This window comes from Cygnus olor, chromosome 3 (assembly GCF_009769625.2).
Source record: "Cygnus olor isolate bCygOlo1 chromosome 3, bCygOlo1.pri.v2, whole genome shotgun sequence".
NCBI lineage: Eukaryota > Metazoa > Chordata > Aves > Anseriformes > Anatidae > Cygnus > Cygnus olor.
The window spans coordinates 74,907,279-74,926,592 of record NC_049171.1 but is presented as its reverse complement, the minus strand read 5'-3'; the positions used below and the strand labels follow the sequence as shown (position 1 = coordinate 74,926,592).

The window sequence follows — 19,314 nt, the reverse complement described above, 5'->3', positions numbered from 1 at the left end:
ATTTCAGCAGAGTGAGCCCTAGGAATCAACTAAATTATTTCTTTCTTTTATTTTCAAATATTAATACTGGAACACCCTTAAAAATACATAATAATAATAAAAAACAAGAACAAAAATGCGCTCCAGTCAGACAAGAAGTAATAGATGCATGGAGTAAAACAAGAACAATAACAGCAGTAAATCAGAATTTTAGCTACAATTGTACATTATTCCAATTTAAAAATTTACACCAAAAGATGTAACATGGGAGACTGTAGCAAGGAAAGCTGCCTTTATTATAATAGTGTATTTGTCAATGAAAATGGTTCTACCTTTTGTTAAGTATGCTTGAACAGACTTCCAGCTGTATGAAGTTTTTGCTTCAGTGACATCCTAGGTTAGTCATCACTCATGACTTAGGACATAAATTATACTAATTTGTTTTCTCTCCTTAATTTAATTGATAAAAATAATTTTAAGAAACTACACATTCCTAAGTACAATGATACATTGCTTTTTTTTCATGTAAAGCTGTTGAGAATATGAAGAAATGTGCACACATTGTTTACGACTATTCACTCATCTTTAACTGAATGTGAAAGGGCTATTAATAACGTCAAACATATTTTCTTTGTGAGGGAGTAAAGGCTTAAAACTGAAGCTTTCTAGAGCTAGCTCAGCAAATTGCAGGTGAAATATATGAAGTACTTTCAGCTAAGAGTTTTCATTGGAATTCCTGAATCTTAGTATTTGTTCCTCCATCAAATACAGCAAGCCTTGTAACTAAAAGCTCGTTCCCCTTTTACACAAGATGTCTGCTTTTTTACAGGTATTTCTAGTGAGGAAGATTAAAGGATCTGATGCGGGTCAGCTTTATGCTATGAAGGTACTTAAGAAAGCAACTCTGAAAGGTAAGGATTGGGACAGTAGCTGCAGTACCCATTTCTGTGATAATTTATCATCTATTTTTCTCGTCTTTTTTTTTTTTTTTTTAACATTGCTGTTGTTGTGTGGTATATATCAGTGCAAAAATATGTTTTTGTCACCCTTAAAAATTCTGCCTCACTGTAGTGAATGTTCTAGAGAAAGGTACACAGAAAATGTTACCTACACAGTTTGAGAGCATGAAAACAGAGCTTTGGTGTTTTCTAGCTGCTTGCATTCTTTACTTTCTTAGAATTACTTATAGGAATTCTGTTGGGCATATATTAAATTGTGTTAGAGTGGCAGTATCTCTCTGTTTCTGAAGTAAACTGAAGCAATTTTTTTATTTTTTATTTTTTTAAATATATAAGGGTGTTGCTGAAGTAGAACATGACTCCTATTCGGCAGGAAGGCCCTCCACCTGGTGTTTTTCTACATGCTTGAAAATTCATGGGAACATATTTTCAAGTGTGATGAGTTGTTCTGAGGTTTTTGACATCTTGCTTTCCTAACTCATGAGCATATGGACTCCAGTAGGCTGAGGCCTAATGACTGACTGTTGAATCTGGTCATTTTCTTCTGGGATCATTGGCTGCTACCACCTCACTCAGACCAAAACGAAGTGTCTAGTAAAGGGAGAGGACTGAATAGCAAACGTGGAAAATTTGGTCTCAGCAGGAGTCCCTGTTGTTTGTTCCTCCAGAGAGTTAAGAAGATCCACTCTTCTTCCTGTTTCCCTGACCTAGCACTGTACTGTTTTTAACCCTCAAAAGTCTGACATGTTTTAGAGAAGAAGGTGACAGGGTTCATTTTGCCCAAAGCAACTGTTTCACTTACTCTGAGATCATGAGGGTTTGCACAACGCAGAATTGTGCCTCAGTGTCTATTCTAATGTGAAGAGAGCTAATTTTGAGACAGTTCTGATGACTTATAAATCCAACTTGCTTTAGCATGCCTCAGTTTGGGGAAGTAAAACAGTGAAGTTACTGGTAATTGCAAGGTAGAGTTTCAGAAGGTGGTGACAGGCAGATACAACACCTCTTTTGAGCACTAGTCAAGATAGGGAAGTGGCAAACCAGAAATTTGCAAGGTCATTTACCCTAGCAAAGCTTTTTCAAAGAAATAGTAATTTGAGGTGATGCTGTTGTGCTGATCTTTTTGTTTAGAAAGTAGATGGGAAAGTTTGTTCTGGCAGAAGAGTGTGGTGTAAATAGCCACTTAAATAGTTCTGGACTTAATACATAGAAAGTAAAAGGTTAGGACTGTGTATACAGTATGTGTAATAGAGTGAATCTCTGACGTCTCACCCAATAGCAGAAGCACAAAGTGCTTTAACTGCGCTGAACTCAACTCTCAGAGCTTTCCCCACCAGCGAAAGCTGTCTCCTGCAGAGCATAGCATCTAAGGAAGGACTGTGAGACCCCTCTGATGTGAACTCATATCAGAGACTTGTTTCTATTTCTTTTGAGAACCCACAACTTTTCATCTAAGGTGAAAATAGGGTAGTCTCTCTTTTTTTTTCTTTTTTTTTCTATAACTGAGGTGTATTGAGCAAAACCAGTTTTGGATAGGGAGAGGATTTCTTCTAGATCCTCGAACACTTTGTTGTATCTTAATGTATAATAGCTACATCTGTAATGTTAGATTCCACTGGAAAAAATAGCCTGTATTATGGGAGTTTTTTAGGAAATTTCAAAACTTAGATGGTGATCTTAAACTACTCAAAGTGTTTTCAGCTCTGTTGCATCAAGAATAATAAGTACCTCCAGATGCCTTCTGTGTTTACAGTTCCTTAGTTCATTATAGCATGGAGCTGCTGCCTCTCTCCTCCCTTGGCCTTTTACACCATTATATATATATATATATATATATCCATATATAATTATAATTATTTCCTCAAACATGAGTGACAAGATCCAAAAACTGAGGCTGCTTTGTGATCTTTTCTGGATCGCATTTCTCTCCCATTCAAACTCCTTACCCCTCTGACTGGTAACTGAGAGTTTCTCAATAATCTGAAAATAACTAACACATTGGTAGGAACTAGTTTCTCCGCACTAGTTTCTACAGATAAGTTAAATTTAACAGCTATTTAACTTGAACTGGAAAAATGAATGCAAAATCCCATTGGCACAGGGCAAGTGAGAAGAGCGAAAATGAGAACTGTCAGTGAGCTTCCTTGTAACTTCTGGCACAGAGATAATATTTCTGACAGCTTAATTTCATCTTTTAAGTGAGAGTGCTGAATCGTTGCTGCCTACCTACACTCAAAAAGGCTGGAAGTCACTCCAATGTGAACTGTTTATTACCATGTCAAGTAATGGGAGCAAAGCCACAAGTACTTGTTAGTATTGTGTTCACTGTTTACTGACAAAAGACATGCTACAGGACAAATTTCTGAATAATTTTCCTTCCTAATCTGTACTGCACAGTACAGTATAGAACAAGAAAGTCAAAGCTCTGGGAGCCAGTGCTACTGACACAGCCCCAAATATCATGGCTGTTCTTCTCTTTAGCAAAGCAAATCTGTGAAACATAAAATGGAGAAATGAGAAGAAAGGAAAGAGGAAAAATAGATGAGGGAACAAAACTGCTTTTTCTTTTCTGAAGTAGTCGGAAGACCTAAAATACAGATAAATAAGAATCTGAAGAAGTTAAATGCCTTCAGGAGTAAAGAGTTAAGATTAGCTTTGTATTTTCTCTGAAGAACAACCATGATGGGTCTTGTAAAAGTGTCTCCCAGCTCAGTAGCCTGACTCTGGCAGTGACCAGCTGAGAATGTGTAAGAAGAAGTAGAAGTACAAAATAGTGCTTCCTCCAGTGGGTCTGCTGCCTCCTGCCTCTTCCCAAAGTAGTTGTCCTTTTCTAACTAGTATGACCCATGAAAATTCACCAACAGCAAAGGCTAGTATAAGAAGGTTACAGCAATCCGTAGTAGCATTCTCCAAACATTTGCAGCCCAAATAAGCCTTTTGATACAAAAAAGGCATTTGTAGATTCAAGCTTGAAGAAGATCTGCCAAACAGCAGAGCAACTCCAGCTGTGAAAGCAGAATTAAAATCCAAAGTATTCCAATTTAAAAGTTTGCTGAGGCACATGCTGTAGTCACAAACATTTGTGAAAATAAAATTAATCTTTACCTTATGAAAGTTTATATTAAATGTAAACTATATCTGAATAAACACTGATAGGAGCATTGGATGCTTGAAAATGAGAAAGCCATTGCTCCTGTTGGTTATAAATGAGAACACCACACACAAGTTTCTCTCCTTCACACTTCATTTCCTTTTGCAGGAGGTTGTGTTTTTTTGTTTGTTTGTTTTTGAAGAGAACTCCCTGGAGAAACTAGATAAGAGTTTCTTTCTAAATATTGATTTTAGGTAAACCTTGTCCAAAAATTTTGAGAATATTATGTCTGTTAGGTAGCAGATGGGGAATACCTTGATTAAAAGGCTGAATGTATGTGTATAAGTCTAACGTTTCTCAGTTTGAAATGGTTTTCATTAAAATGCAATATCCTAATACCAACCTTTGCAAATATAAACCCTTACTGGGGGGTCCAGATGCTGAAAAATATTTAAGCACTTAGATACCTTTCAAGGTGAGACTCTTGTCTGGTAGAACGTCATCAGATTATACTCTTAAATGCCATCTTAAAATGTTGTTTTCGTGTCTTCATTGTACTCTTTTTTTTTTTTTTTCTTGAAAATGAATTTTTAGATTAAAAAATGCAAGTTAATTAAATTAAACTTGAGTCAAGTGAGTGTTGACTGCCTGCCTTGAATGTACTGGGAAACTGAGGAAAAGGGAAGAAAACAGGGACTGTTCATATATGTGTGCCTTGTATTCTCCAGCAAAACTGAGACAGAGGGAAAGGGCAGGCTTATTATTTTGATTCACTCAGTATTTCTCTCAAGGTGTCTCAGGCTCCATCAGCTTTACTGGAGGTGCTTCAGGTTTCCATAAACAAGAGCTGTTTACATTGCTTACAATGTAAGCCTCATTAAACACATGTGAAATGTTTGTAAATCCCCCACAGATGCTGGGCTGCAATAGAAGTGTTACCTCTGGAGCTTGAAAATTTAAGACCTATCCCTCCAGGAGATATGTAATCTTACAGAAAGTGGCATGAAACCATAATTCACTGATATAATGCTTCTGAACTTTGTAAATGTTACAATGAGGAGGTATGATCTAGCAGAAGTTATGTGGTGGGTCACAAGGAAGTAGTCTGCATCTGCCCATCTTGTTGGTAACGGGCTGCGTAAATCTCAGAACTATTTGACAATGAGAACTGAGAGATTCTACCTGTTTCTGCTTATGGGGTTTAGAAATGATAATCTGTTTTGTCAAAAGCTCTGGAGTGCTTTGCAGTTTATGATCCCCCTCTGACTAAGCCAATAGGCTTATGGGTTTATAGTTGTGCTGACAGTGTATGATGTTTATAGATGCAGTAAGCTCTGCGAGGAGCTCTGCTGACTCACAGAGAGCTTTCCCTGTGTTTTCAGAGGAAGTTAGATCATTGATAATAATTATATATTAAATTTAACAACTAACTGAGATGTCGCCAGCTGGACTGTGATTTCCATCCAAACCATTGGTAAAACTGTAGTAGTGGCTTTCCTGCTTGGGCATCAGCTGAAGAGGCTTCTTCACTTTTCCTCTTCATGCTACTGCTTGTTGTGTTTAGATCTAAGACATTGAACACTAGTGATTTCCCTCTGGTTTGAAAGGAACAAAAATGCAACAGAATAAAAATCTAAGGACAAGTTAACCTTATGAGGCAGGACTTACAAAGAGCCTTCACCTCGGACAGGCTTAGATTTACAGTGCTCAGGTTCTCAAGGTGTCATCCTATTCTATTTGTTCCTTGTGTTTGGTGAGAGGCCCTGTTATTTGCCCTGTTCCAACTTTTAAATTTTGGTTTATTGTCCTAAAATGTTCTTCAATCTTTTTAATACCTTCCTTGACCTGTTATTATACTCTTCTAAATATTTCACTGGGGAAGTTCTGACCAAATATTTTCTTCAAATCCAGATCCCACAGCAAAGTCCCCTTGCCCTGCCGTCTGAGGTAAGGCTAAGTGCTTAGTACCCTCAGGAACCACCACAGTGTGCTGCTCCTTTACTCTGAAAACTGTAACTTGTCAAATGTCACGACTCCAAGCTCAAAAAAAAAACCCACATCTCTGGGCCTGGAAGTGCGCATAAAAATCCAGCTGAGACTTGTCAAAATATTCTGCATTTTGAACGTTTCCCCACAAGGAAGTTTCTGCCTAAATTGTCCTTGTCACTACATTGTCACCAATTAGGAAACAACAGAACATTTTCTGATTTGGGGCCTTTGGATCTGGATTTTCTGCTTTTTAAAATAAGTCTACTTGCAGTCTAATGCCTATTTGCATGGTCTCCTGCACAGACCTGGGCTTGCAGCCCACTACGCCCCAAGCCTACTTCATTCAAGTCAATCTCTCACCTGGGGGTGCTGTGCAGAGTTAGTGCAGAAAGTCCTTGAGCACCCCACTTCCAGCGCAGAGCTGCCTTGGCTATCACTGATCTTGAGCAGTGACAAGGAATACACAAGCCTGTGCGGATAATTAGGAAGCATTCTGGCTTCTGTATAAGGATGAAGTTTAGGAATACAGTAAATTTTCCAGTTGGGAGGGGAAAATCTGGGGAGGAAATAACAGCTTGTATGTGCACAAACAAAATAACAGTTGATCCTTCTGTATATTTCACAAGTGGCTCTAAAATGTAAAGATCAGTCTAGCTGATATGTGCTCAGCCACACAGCAACACTCTTGGGTCACCATCTGGACCTCGCCTATCCTATTTGCATGCAAGCCCTGTGGGCCAGGAGTCAATGAGAAGATCTCCAGCTTTGTGCCCCCCCCCCCCCCCCCCCCCCAATCTGGGAGCAAGCTGGAGTTATTAACTGTCATCCAGGGAAGCTGAGCTTTCCTTCCTTCCATGGGAATTTTGAAAACGAAACCTGGAGGGTCTTCAACCTTCAGCGATGAGAGGTCACAATCAGGTTTTGATTTTACTGTGCATTTTCAAGTCTTCTTGCATCTGACCTCTTCTTCCTCCCCTAAGGATTCACCTTATCTAGGTCTTGCATTCATGAGGAGGGAAGGATACAGTACATTTGCGAGAGCACACTTACATAGGCTGTAGAGAGTAATGTGTTCATGCATTATAAGGAAAAAGAACTGTGGTTAGGAACCTGGCTTACTGTGTCAGCAACTATTATAGAGCATCCCGGTCTGAATATATCAGACATTGCTGGAAGTTTATTTTCCTTGGGTTTGCTAAGGAGCATTGACATGCATTCAATGAAATTTTAGCTTCTTCATTAAATACTCAGTATTCTCTTGTGATTCTGTACAGTGTTTTGATGAGAAGGGAATACTTTTTCCTATAAAAATAAACTGAGCATGCATCTCTTAAAGATTTTATTGTCTGTTTCGATACAAGCCATGCGGGATTTCTCATTGTATAAAGTCCTGATTAAATTATAGCCTCTTCACAGTGCTAAGTGCATGATGAAGATCCTGTTATCAGGCAAAAATTCCCACCATTAAGATGTTCAGAAAATTAACTCTGGATGTTTTAAATGTTTTCTGCTGTCCAGCAAAGGAGCATTTGGGCTGTTGTTTTTTTGTTTGTTTGTTTCATTGTTTGGGTTTTTTTGTTGTTGTTGTTGGTTTTTAATGGAAACACACTGTTACCCATAGAGCTTTTTTCTAAGTGCCAAGGGAAATTCAAGTTTTTGTTCATGAAAATTTTGACTGTTGAGTTCTGTAACAGTTTCCATGTTAAAAGTGCTGCTCAGGTTGCTAGATAGAAAGTTCTTCCCGTTGTCCTAAGGAGAATAGATTTAGTAAGGTTTTGCCTAAATACTGGTAAAAATTCTAATCATTCTCCCTATCTTTTCCCCTGACGTTCACATAGGAGCACACACTTCTGCACTTGTCATACACGGTATAGGTAAATGCAGCAATATTGCCCATTCCTCTCCTGTCCCCAGATTTGTTCCAGTACAACTGTGCTAATACAATAACATGAAAATATAGTTCACTGTATATTTGTATGCTCATTTGGAATGCAGCTTCAGCAGTTTAATATCTCACTGCCCAAAATAGCCCAGTTATTCTCCCTAAAGCTCTGACAGCACCACAGGACTCACAAGAAAGCCCCATCCTTCTCCATGAGAAGTTCAGCGGTGCAGCAGAAACTGTGACGAGAGCCCTAGCACCTGGCAGCATTGGTGCTGTTGCTCATACCACGCTTTTGAAGCAATCATCCCCATCCACTGTGATTGGTTTGCCACAAGCTGGATTCCCTCCTAATGAAATTAAACCAGGAGCACACCCAGTGCTCCCCAGGCTCTTGTGGGCATTCTGGCCACGGGACCAAGGTGTGATGTCAACCCCAAAAAGATGTGTAGTGCAGGGGACCTCAGGTCCAAACACCCACAGTTACTTTCCGCAGATTGCTGCAGTTACACCACAGTGCATGCTGATGTAGACATAGGTTTAAACCAGTTTCAGACTTTGCTATGAGGACATTGAGTGCACCTGTGTTCGTGCGTTTCACTAGGTGTAGCACAGAGCTGTCTTAAATTATTCCAGCTTTCTGCTAGTTAACATGCCCTTGGCTTCTAATCTTTGAGCATCTCCATAGGCCCCCTTAGCGGAAGCTGAAAGTGTTGTATATGCAGGTATTGATATGATGATTCCCTGAAGTGCACAAAGGAGATTCAAATCTGAAGTCAGAAAAAGAGAGCACTGATAAGTCTGCTTACTACTTTGTCAGAAAGAAAATGTTCTTCACTTGTGGTCAAATTATACAAGTTTGTTTTAAACATTTTTTGAGTCACACTCTCTTGTCAATGAAATATAGAAAAAATGACTTTTTTAAAGTTTCTAAAAAAGCAGCAGGTTGCATTGAATGTATCCCCCGGCTACTCCAGCCAGGAAAGTAATGGTGGCCCTTTTCTCAGGAATGATTAGTCCATCATACTTATTTCGCTTTTGATAGCAAAAAGCAGTTTTCAAAATAGCCTTGTAATTTTCAGTCAATTTGCCATGTAACTCTTTAAAGTTTCAATTGGTCCTGCTGTTCTTGACACAGTGAATAAGTAGCTTTGGAGACACTTTAAACTGCTGCTCCCATAGGTACCATCTCTAAATAGCTTTCAGACCCAAACTCATTCATCCAAAGCCCCATAGTACATTTGATCATAGGGATTTCATTACTGCTTGCTTTCCCTTGGATCATTCTTTTTGTCGTATTCGTTGCAGTGTATATCTAATGGCAGCTATTTGCAGTTGCAGTTAATCCCAAATCAGTTGTCACAGTACGGAAAAGACCACATTTGATATTTTCTGTTATCAAGTAGCAGATTGCTGTTAGTTGCTTTTATTGTGGTTTCACGGGCTGGGAGACTGCAAGGACAGTTGTCCTGAAGCCATGAGTGAAGTGTTTATCCGGTGTGACAAATGTGATGTAATTCCGCTTCATCTGCAGAAAACATGCTTCTACTAGGAAAGTACTGGAAGGTGCAGTGGGCTTTCTCAGCCCTCACCCCTCTCAGGCTCTGCTCAGGCTACGTACCTGGGAGCTGATCCCCAGTACAGCTGCAGGGGCTTGGTGGCTTCACAGTGAGATCCTAGTACCTGTCCCTGCCCTGGTCTATGCCAGGTAAACCCACTGGCATGGGACTCTTTGAGAGCATCCCCTGCTTTCCAAGCTTCTGAAGCATAGGCTGGCAGGCACCTCAAGAAGTCATTAGGCCAACTCTCCCACCTAGGCTGGCTCAGCTGAGAGGATGAGCACTGGGACAAGCTACCCAGGGCAGTGGTCACAGCACCAAGCCTGCTGGAATTCAAGAACAACACTCTCAGGCACAGAGTCTGGTTTTTGGTTCATCCTGTGTGGAGTCAGGAGTTGGACTTGGTGATTCTTCTGGGCCCCTTCTAACTTGGGACATTCTGTGATTCCGTGAGCTATGCTTTTGTCATTCCTGACAGATATTCACCTAACTTCTTCTTAGACTGTCTCTATCCCTACTGTTATAAAAAGCTTCCTAACATCTGTCCCATATCTGCCTTGCCACAACTGAAGCCATTAGTTCACATTGTCTCTGCTGAGAAGTTTCCTCTCTCCGGTTTTCTTTCACATCTCAAAGACTGTTAAGTGTTCAGCCTCTATCTCCTATAGACTAATACTCTTTTGCCTTCCTTTCCTTCCTCAGGGTTCATTTTTTCTATATGTCTGGGTTAGAAGATTTAGTTATACCCTGATTTACCCTTGCTAGCAGCAGGTAAGTCAGAGGTGACTGTTAAACAAAATGTGATCTGCTCTGCCTGAATGCTTCAGGTCTCAGATCCTCTGTGGATCTGTGCTAGCACAGAAGAAGTAGCAGCCCCTCCCAACAGATATTGTCAAAAATTATTATTTTTTTTTAAATGAAACAGATAAAAATGTCCTGCAGCAATGACAGCAGAGTGATTATATTGTTTAGTTGTTGGATGTTTGTTCATTTGGGGAGTCCCATTCAGAGCAAGTTCCCAGGAAAACCCAGACCTTGAACAGAAGGATTTCTAACATGGCTGGCTGCTCTTTGCATTGCTGTTTGAGACAATAGCATTTCTGGACAGTTTTCAGTTTCTTATGATTGTTGACAGCTGTCAACCTCCATTCTCCTTCTCTTATACGTTTAGTTTCAGAAATAGGCATAGCATCAGTGAGCAGGACATACCCAGACTGCTCTGGGTTTAGCAGTATTAACATAACACTGCTCACTGTTTTCTCTTGCCTGCTGCCCTTTTCCTTTTGCCTTTCTGGCTGGCCAAACAGGAATCTTCAAGTCTGCTTTATTGATTTTTTTTTTTTTGCTTGGTCTTGGGACTTTTTTTTTCCTTGTTTATCTTGAACTGCCTTTAAGGAGGCCCGTAGGCCTTCTGTTTATAATGCTTTTACTGTTAAGAAACCCAGTGCTGAAAAACAGAACGCAGTTTGTGAGCCATCAAGTCATCTGAGCAGCATGTGAAGGAACCACTGGGAACCACTTTTAATTCTGCTCTATCTCCAAGAGCTTGCTCTTGGTACCTCTAGGCCGTATGAGTTATGGGAAGCTGTAGAGAATTTGCTCTTTTGGCACGTACAGGCTCAGATGCTTTCAGTCTTCCTCTCCTTTGAATTTGTGTCATGTAGTCTGTTCTTTCATGGCAGACTGTTTTTGGCATAGGAGCTGGTACCTCAGTTCAGGAGTTTCAAGACTGGTTTTTGCTCAGGTCTCTGCCACCAGCCTGCTACATGAACATCAACCGGCTACTGTTACTGCTGTTCCTCTTCTCAGTCTCCATATCTGTAACATTAACCTAATTGTGTCAGCCTCCTCTTCACAGTGCTCGATGTCCTTATGAAAAGTAATAATCAGATACTAGTGATGATGTTATTAACACTCCTCCTCACTTAAGTGCAATCTACTGCATTATGGAAGTTAATGGCTAAAGAAGCCAAAACAAGAAATTGTTAGGCTATGTCTTCTGTATAATGCATTGACTATTTGAAATAATCAGGGCTATGATTCAACTGTACTTCTGCATAAAATTGTAGCTGTAGTGGAAAGCTGAATTGGAAATACAATAGCTATATATCCGTGGGATTTTTAACATCACTGATGGACTCTGAAAATCTTTGGCTGTGGTACAAATCCATTATCAATATGAAAAGCATTTGTGGTTTGCTCTGTTCACTGAATAAGTCGTAACAGTTGGAGCATCCAATGTAATTGCCATTTAACCAATTTCAGCTGCCTGCAACTGCAGTACATTTATGGCTGGTTGGAAACCAAGTTCATAACCATCCCCTGGGAGCTGCATCCCACTGCTTTTACTGGCTCCCATAATACAACAGAAAATGTTGCTTCCTTTCAAGCACGACGACAGATTAGCAGAGAGGTCAGTGCTACCATCTGATGGCGTTTCAAATCAGAATGACCACAGAAGGTGGACATTAGTTGCACTGATGACAGTTCACCTCACAGCATTGCAGTTTGCTTGTAAATCTTCACCAGCAGCTGGCCAGGTGTGCTGTTCTCACTTACTGCCGGAGGTGTGCTAGCACTCAGCTGATTCCCTATAAAAGGGAGATGGCACCATGCAGGAAACTTCCATCTGGGTTTCGTTTCAATGGAAGCAAAATTATTGTTTGTGGCTTTATACTCTTCATGTGGGCTACACATGTCAGTTATGGTTTCCTCATGGCTGTGGTGTTTGCTCCAAGTTGGAGGTTTTGATGATGTTCAAAGAGAGACCAGCAATCAGCGTCAATGACAGCCTCTCCTTTCTATTTTGTCTACAGCATTTTCTGTCTGCATGCAACAGTAATTGACATACTCAAAAGGTTTCCATGGCACAATAATTTAACAGATATTTTCTCAGCAGTGGTAGATTATTTTTGTAAATTTAGGCAAAGTCTGAATTGCTCAGATAATTGCGCTATGTCCTGGTCATCTTTCAGCCTTCGTTTGTGCTGTGACATAATTCCCAATTAGCGGGCAATTGTCAGCATCAACACTGTTAACTCAGAGCTGCCTTCATGCTCAGAGGGAGTTTTAGGTTTGTGGGATTGTACTGCTGCATAGTTTTTGTCAATTCTACTTTGGTCTCATTGTGGATTTAAAAAAAAAAAAAGCTATACAATGTAAAATATTAATATCATCTAGGTATGATGTAAATAAATGCAGGTAATAACTTGGCCATTGCATCTTATCAAAAGAAAGATATTTTCAAGTGGAAGTTTAGAAAGACTAATTTATATTTTTGTTTTTACATGGTGTTCACCATATTGGGTCTTTATACGCACTGATGAGATTCCCCCTGATGCTCCTCTTCCCTGGGCTGAACAGTCCCAGCTCTCTCAGCCTCTCCTCGTAGGAGAGATGCCCCACATCCTTTATCATTTTCTTGGACTCTCTCCAGATGTCATTACAAGGAGAAGACTGAAGTTTGTGATAGGAGTGAGACAGGGTCTAGCCTTCTCTACAACTTCATGAAGCAGGCAGTAGCTGGCTGCCAGCTTCTCCAGAGCATTGCTGTCCTCCAGGCTCTCCACTGGGAGAGCAGGTGCTCAGGGGTTTCCCTTGGAGGAAAGGTAAGATGGCAGGAGCAAAGCTCAGCCCTGCTGCTGGAGGGAATGGAAGAGGCTTGAAGAGGGATGCATTACTCCTCTGTCCTGCAGCTGTCCCTTGTAGTAGGGTAACAGCAATAGGGATGCATGGATCTTGGTAAGGCTATTTGTGATCTAGGAATTAAAAGCACTGCGTGAAAGCTCACCTACTCACTGTAATTCTGCAGAGGGTTTTCATGTCCATTCCTGATTTTTCTTTCACTTTGCTGGAATATTCTAACATAATTTACAGGCATTAATCCTGGTGCAAATGACTGCTCTGTTTCAGTCAGTCACCCAAACACTTGTACATATTACTTAAGTCTAGAATATCTTTTTGAAATGGACCTTTATTCAGATGGAGTCAGTGAAGTAGCACACAGTGAAAGATTCAGTCTCTTTCTCCTTCTGTCAGGGCAGGGCAACTTCTTACTAAATCATTTAATTTTTTGTGTCCAGTTCTGTTTTTAAAAATGTGTGAAGAGTTAAGGCTGCAATCACAGCTCTTCTCTCTCCTCCTAGGGGTTTGTCCTGTTAGGGTTTGCCTGACAAAATCTGCATTTATAGGCTCCTCCTGTTTATATTCCTTTCTGCCCTTTTATTTTGATAAATAATTCTTCTCTCTCCATCATGTTTATGTCCTTTAAATATTTATCTGCTCTCCTCCTGTCTCCCTTTAGTCGTTGCTTATTAAGGTTTATGTTTAGTTCTTGGAAGCTACCCAGTGACATAGGAAAAAGAAAGATTTCCTCTTCTGCTGGGTATTCTTTTAGAGCTCAAGCAGCCACAGATATTTTCAGAACTACAGGGATGGAGATGCAGATGGTGAGATCCTATTAATGTCAATGGCAGTTCTACTACTGACTGTTTTAGGGCCATGATTTCACCCACAAGCTCTCTGAACTTAGTCACATCTTCCACTGGGCTCCCTATACGGAAGTAGAGTCTGGGCTGCAAAATCATTTGAAGTTGTTTGAGCACTGTGTTTCTCTCGCTGCAGGAGAAAAAAACTAGATCAGTCTTTTTTTTTTTTTTTTTTTCCTTAGTGTTTGTGTGGCCAAGCCTTGCTGGTTGTGATGCTTCAGTCGGTGACTTGTTAACGACATGATACCAGGCTTTTCCTTATGCTCTAATTTAGGACATGACCTCACCTTGACTTCACACCCTACTTGCTGCTTGGGCTGGAGGCTTCTTCAGTGACAGACAGCCGTCTCACAGATGCTCATTTCCTTCTGTAAGGCAAACATATCAGCTGAGCTATATAAAGCACATCTGCATAGCACGTTGAGGCCTGGGCAAAGTGAAGGTTTGGTTTGCCTGAATGTTGTCATTAAACACGGCAATTTCCTGAAAAATCTGTGTTCTAAATTCCCATCTCCACCATGTGCAGGTAGCTCAGTGGGCTGGGCTGATGGCCTCAGATCTCTTAAATAAAGTGAGGCTCCTTGTGTTTAGATGATAAGCCACTATCCCGGCTTCCTCAGTGACGTCTTAAACATACTAGTTACTCATTTCACAAATCAAAACATTCAGAATTTAGAAACTAAAATGTTCATCCACAATATTTCCTTAGAGCAAGTAATATTGCCTCTGTGTTTACTGAGTCCAAACAGCTTAATGGAGCAAGTGTTTGGAGTGAAAAGGCAGCTTGGTGCGGCTGTGAGCAGGGCTGCTGCTTAGCTGGGGCGAACGTTAACGTTGCCTCGTGCTCCACGACAAATCCATGCAACCACCCCTCCTGAAGAAACGTGTGTCATCAGCCAGCCACAGTCTTTCCTTAGCCCTAGCACAACTAAGCTAGCAAACAGCTCTCAAATTAAGGTAGTCACAAAAATATTAGTTATTTTTGTGTCACTACCCTACACTTGGAAGACACAGGAATGGGTGGTTTTGCTTTAAAATTCCTGGTGGCGTTGGTGAACTGATTTTTCCCCCAGTACCTATAACTCCTCTGACTCTTCTGAACTCTTCTATAACTCCTATAACTCTTCCAAATTTGCATTACAATCGACAGATAAAAGATTCAGCATACCTTTTCTGGTAGTGTCTACTCACAGGGACAGCAGGACTGTTGGGGAAAATTGCATTTGAGCAATCATTGACAGTAAGCATTTCAGTGCAGGCAGAATGCTCTGGTTTAGTTGTATTTCTCTTTTTCAATGATTTTATACTTATGTGTTGTAACTTGTGTTTAAGAAATAATAGATCAAAATTGAAATTAAAACCCTTAAAAAAAAGTACTTTGATGCACCAAAACCAATTGTTTTTAACTTAACTTTGGCAAAATTTGCTGAATTTAGGCTTTTTGTTCCAATTCAGAAGAAAAGCCACAGCAAAAACATCTTTGAAAATGTCCAAAATTACAAGTTTAAGCAGCTCTACAGCAGACATTTACCAGGATTAGTTCAACCTATGAGCAAAACCACGCTGGTGGCAAATTACAGCATCCCAGTACATGCATTCTCCACAGAGGGATAACACCACATTTCTTCTCCTTCCAGGAATTCTCACTTAATATTGTATAAAAGATTGTTGGTCTTTTCCATAAAAATCCCAACTGGACCAAGCAGAAAATTCCATACTGAGCCATTGAGGGAGATATTAGGGGCTCCTATAACAAAATAGAATGGGCTCGAGTGGGCTTTAAATCACAGTTTCCAGCTCTGCCAGGCTTTGCAAGTGAATCCGTGATTGCCCAAAGGTCTTGAAGGAGAAGGAACTTCTCTTTCAACTTTCCCTTACTACTTGTTTTTTAGGCCCAGAGAGACTAAGCAAAGGGATTTTTTTTTTTCCTTGTAAGGGCTGGCACAAGAGGGAATGCCTCTGCATTTTCACCTCAGAGCCAGTGGTCGCTCCCAGTAGTTTTCAACCAGAAAAGCTGTATTTTTGCCTTTGAAGATATGCTGCAGAAAATATTTGTGGTGAATGGCAAAGCACAGACAGTTTCACACTTCCAGAGTGAAGTAATCTGCACAGTTTATTCAGCCCTGCCTGTAAAACCCACAAAACAGGTGTGTTTTAAGAGCAAAGAGCAGCAGTAGTTGATTAAACCATGCTGGGCTTGAAGCTCAAAAGGCAAGTAGTGAAACTGGTTACCCAGAGAGAGCCAGCAGCTCCTGGATGCCTGGATCATCTCTGTCTCAAGCAGGACAAGAGAAAAACAATTCTTTGTTGCTCCTGTTGACTTAGCAACATCGCAATAGCAAAAACAAGGCGAACACTCATTTAATGTCAGAATGCCCAAGGATAGGAAACACGAAGCTTGGTGTTGCCTTGCAGTTGCGTGCTATGTGGCCAGCATCAGCACGGCAGCATAGCAGAGGCTGAGAGGGAGCTAGAGCCTGGTGGGAGAAACCGTGATGTCAGTGAAGTGTGATGGAGAGCATGCATCCCTCTTCGGACTGCATTTAAGAGGAGGGTTGAGGGCTACATGCACTTGTATGTCTTTTCTGTTGGATTCTTGTAAGTTGGTACTGGGTCTTAAATGTTTGTTCTATGAGGGGGGAAAAAAAGGCCAACTGCCTCCTAACAGTTTTAATCAACTTTTCTTTATTGCAAAACTATATGAAATAGCCACCGATTTCTCCCTTCAGGTCATAAACAGAGCTACCGATGAACGGTATTTACGGGCATTTCTGAACTCTAAGGCCAGCCCTTTTATTGGTTTCTCATTTGGAAATTATACCTTGTCCTAGAACATAGGTAATTATTGCCTGTCAGTGAGAGTGAAATAGTTTCTATTGCTTGCAGTAATAATAATAATTATATATCTATTCAACTAAAGCAAATATAATGCAAAATAAGAATACGCCACAGCAGAATCCAAGAAACAGAAACATGGATCTCATGGATCACTTGACAGGATAGCGTGTCCACTGAGGTAAATAAGTTTAAATAAAACATTTCCCTTATATCAGAAAAAGATGACCAAGGTGCTGCTATGCAGAGGGGTTGAAGGCTTTCAGTTTTGCACAAGTCATGGACAGATGTATTTCCAGCTGTGGATTTCGGCTTTTTTTTTTTTTGAGGATGTTTTGTGCTGGCAACTGGCACCTTTCTCTGCTCTTCATCAAGCCTTTTATTCAGTGTTTTTTTCACAATGTTAGTTAGGTCTGATTTGTGTGACTGCAAGGGGTGTAATTCTGACTTCATGGGTGTTGTACATCACCGTAGGATTTGGTTTATTGGATACTGCTGCACATCTGCTGCTCAGAGACCTTGGCTGAGGGAGGAAGGGGTTCACATCTGTGTGTATTCAGTCAGTCCAGCTCTGTTCCAAAATTCATGAAAATTCAAATTTCACCTCTGTGTAAGGACACAAGGTTTATACGATCATTCTGCTGGTCTGTCCATCGGTACTTTTCTAATGACGGGGTTGAGCCTTCCAGCTAATTTCAACCAAAACCCAAAGACACACTTAAGCTCCTGCAGTGTCTGTGGGATGTTTTGGCCAAGGAGCCAGACCCCAGTTCTTGTCCCAGTGGGGAGGAGGCGGGAGGCACCAGAAGCCCCCCCGGCAGCAGCAAGCCCCCAAACAGCGCATGCAGCACTTGCGCCTGCTTCAGCCCACGCAGGACCCAGGGCTTGGGAGGGTGCAGGACAGAGCTCAGGTTACTGCAGGAGGGAAGTGCTGTGTTTGTGTAAGGCATGAAACCCTAGGGAGCGAGGCTTTCTTGGGCCTCCCACTAGCACAACTTGTTTTTCCTTTTCACTGTCACTTAAATATTTTGTGGGGCTTTCTCAAGGATGCAGGTTAGGGCTTGTTGTTTTGGGCTTTCAGGGATAGTTAGGGATTTACCACTTATTGACTTTTGTTTCATCAAGTCAGTATGTCCTAGAAAGCCATGTCTGTTCCTGACACCTCCCATTTGATTTGTTTTGAAGAACAAAATCAATCTGTCCTTTAATTCTTGTTGGAAGAGTGAGCAGAGGTATTTCGAAAGGATAATGTGGCATTTAGACAACTTTTCCAAATATTTTGAAAGGTGATATCATGAACAGGTGATAAATAATATATTTTGAAGCTGAATATTTGATGTCTGGGGTTAATTTAGATGCATCTGTCATTCTAAATCAACACTAAAGAATTCAAGCTACTCTAATTAAAAAAAAAATACAAAAGCAAAGTCTTTTTTTTTTTTTTTTAAGCTAAATGTGTTGTTTTTTTATATATATGCAAAAAAATAAAAAATTAAAAAAATGGGGAGAATAAAATGATCTCCTTCAGACCCTGGACTCCTAAAAACAATCTGTGTCCCTATTGATTTTTCAGACCGCCCTTCTACAAAGGTGTGTTTTGTGCCCTGTAATTCTGTTTTATTCCTTTGCCACAGCAGCTGTAGGACTGAGTAGTAAAGCTCTGGTTGTAATGGCTCTTTCCCCGTCTCTAAAAGGTTCAATCTGGGGGAGAACAGGGGATCTTTCTTGCAGAAGGGTAGCTTTCATAACATTATACACATTTCAGAAGAAATTCATGTAAAATCTCTACATATCCCTACTGGTGTACTTCTGCATTCAGTTGGCAACAGAACACTTTACTCTTTTATTTTGTGTTACAATAATGCTCTGCTGATAATCTACAACATGAAAGGCTGCTGTTTAGAAGACTCTAGTATAATGCTTTGTGGAACATAAGTGTGGTAATGCAAATAGTCTTTCCAAGTAGAACCACTACTAGAAGCCAGATTATGATTTCTTTTGGAAAGCTTGCATTTCTCCATATTTTGTGTAATTAGTCACCAGACAAGTACTTTGTTTTCCAGATGTACAGAGTGTGGATCTGAAATTAGAGTCTAGCTCTCTGCTTTTGCCTACAATAGCCAGCATGGGGGAACCAGGAGGGAGGATTGAAGGATTGAAAAGGATGTAAAGGATGTACCACATAGTTTTACATACATATTTGATTTTCTATATCATTGGTGCATTCCAGTGCTATGTAAAGAATTTGAAATGGAGTTGTGTGTCCCCAAGTCTGAGTTATATTTTGCCTTTTTTCCTCCTGAGACACATTGATGAGTTTTAGGGAAGCAAGGAGGTAATGGATGAAATTTAGATCCATTTTTTTTATTCACTGATTTCTCCTGCTACCAATATTTTTAAATGCTGATACGATTAACATAGTTTCTAACTGCCCCCGTTTTTGCTTTGTTAATTAATTAGGACTCTATTCCCACCTAAGCAGGGATTTTTCTTATCAAAAGGTCATTTTGAAAGTTGGGGATGGGCAAGTCAT

The 19,314-nt window shown here is 40.4% G+C and overlaps 1 protein-coding gene across 4 annotated transcripts in view; it reads left to right on the top strand.

The window, feature by feature from the left end:
• RPS6KA2 (ribosomal protein S6 kinase A2) overlaps positions 1–19,314 on the top strand; it is a 295,053-nt gene that overhangs the window by 194,765 nt on the left and 80,974 nt on the right. For all 4 annotated transcript variants that reach the window (XM_040554039.1, XM_040554041.1, XM_040554040.1 and 1 more), the window contains one exon: positions 809–890. In XM_040554039.1, the coding sequence (XP_040409973.1) occupies positions 809–890 (82 nt within the window). The remainder of the gene's footprint in view (positions 1–808; positions 891–19,314) is intronic.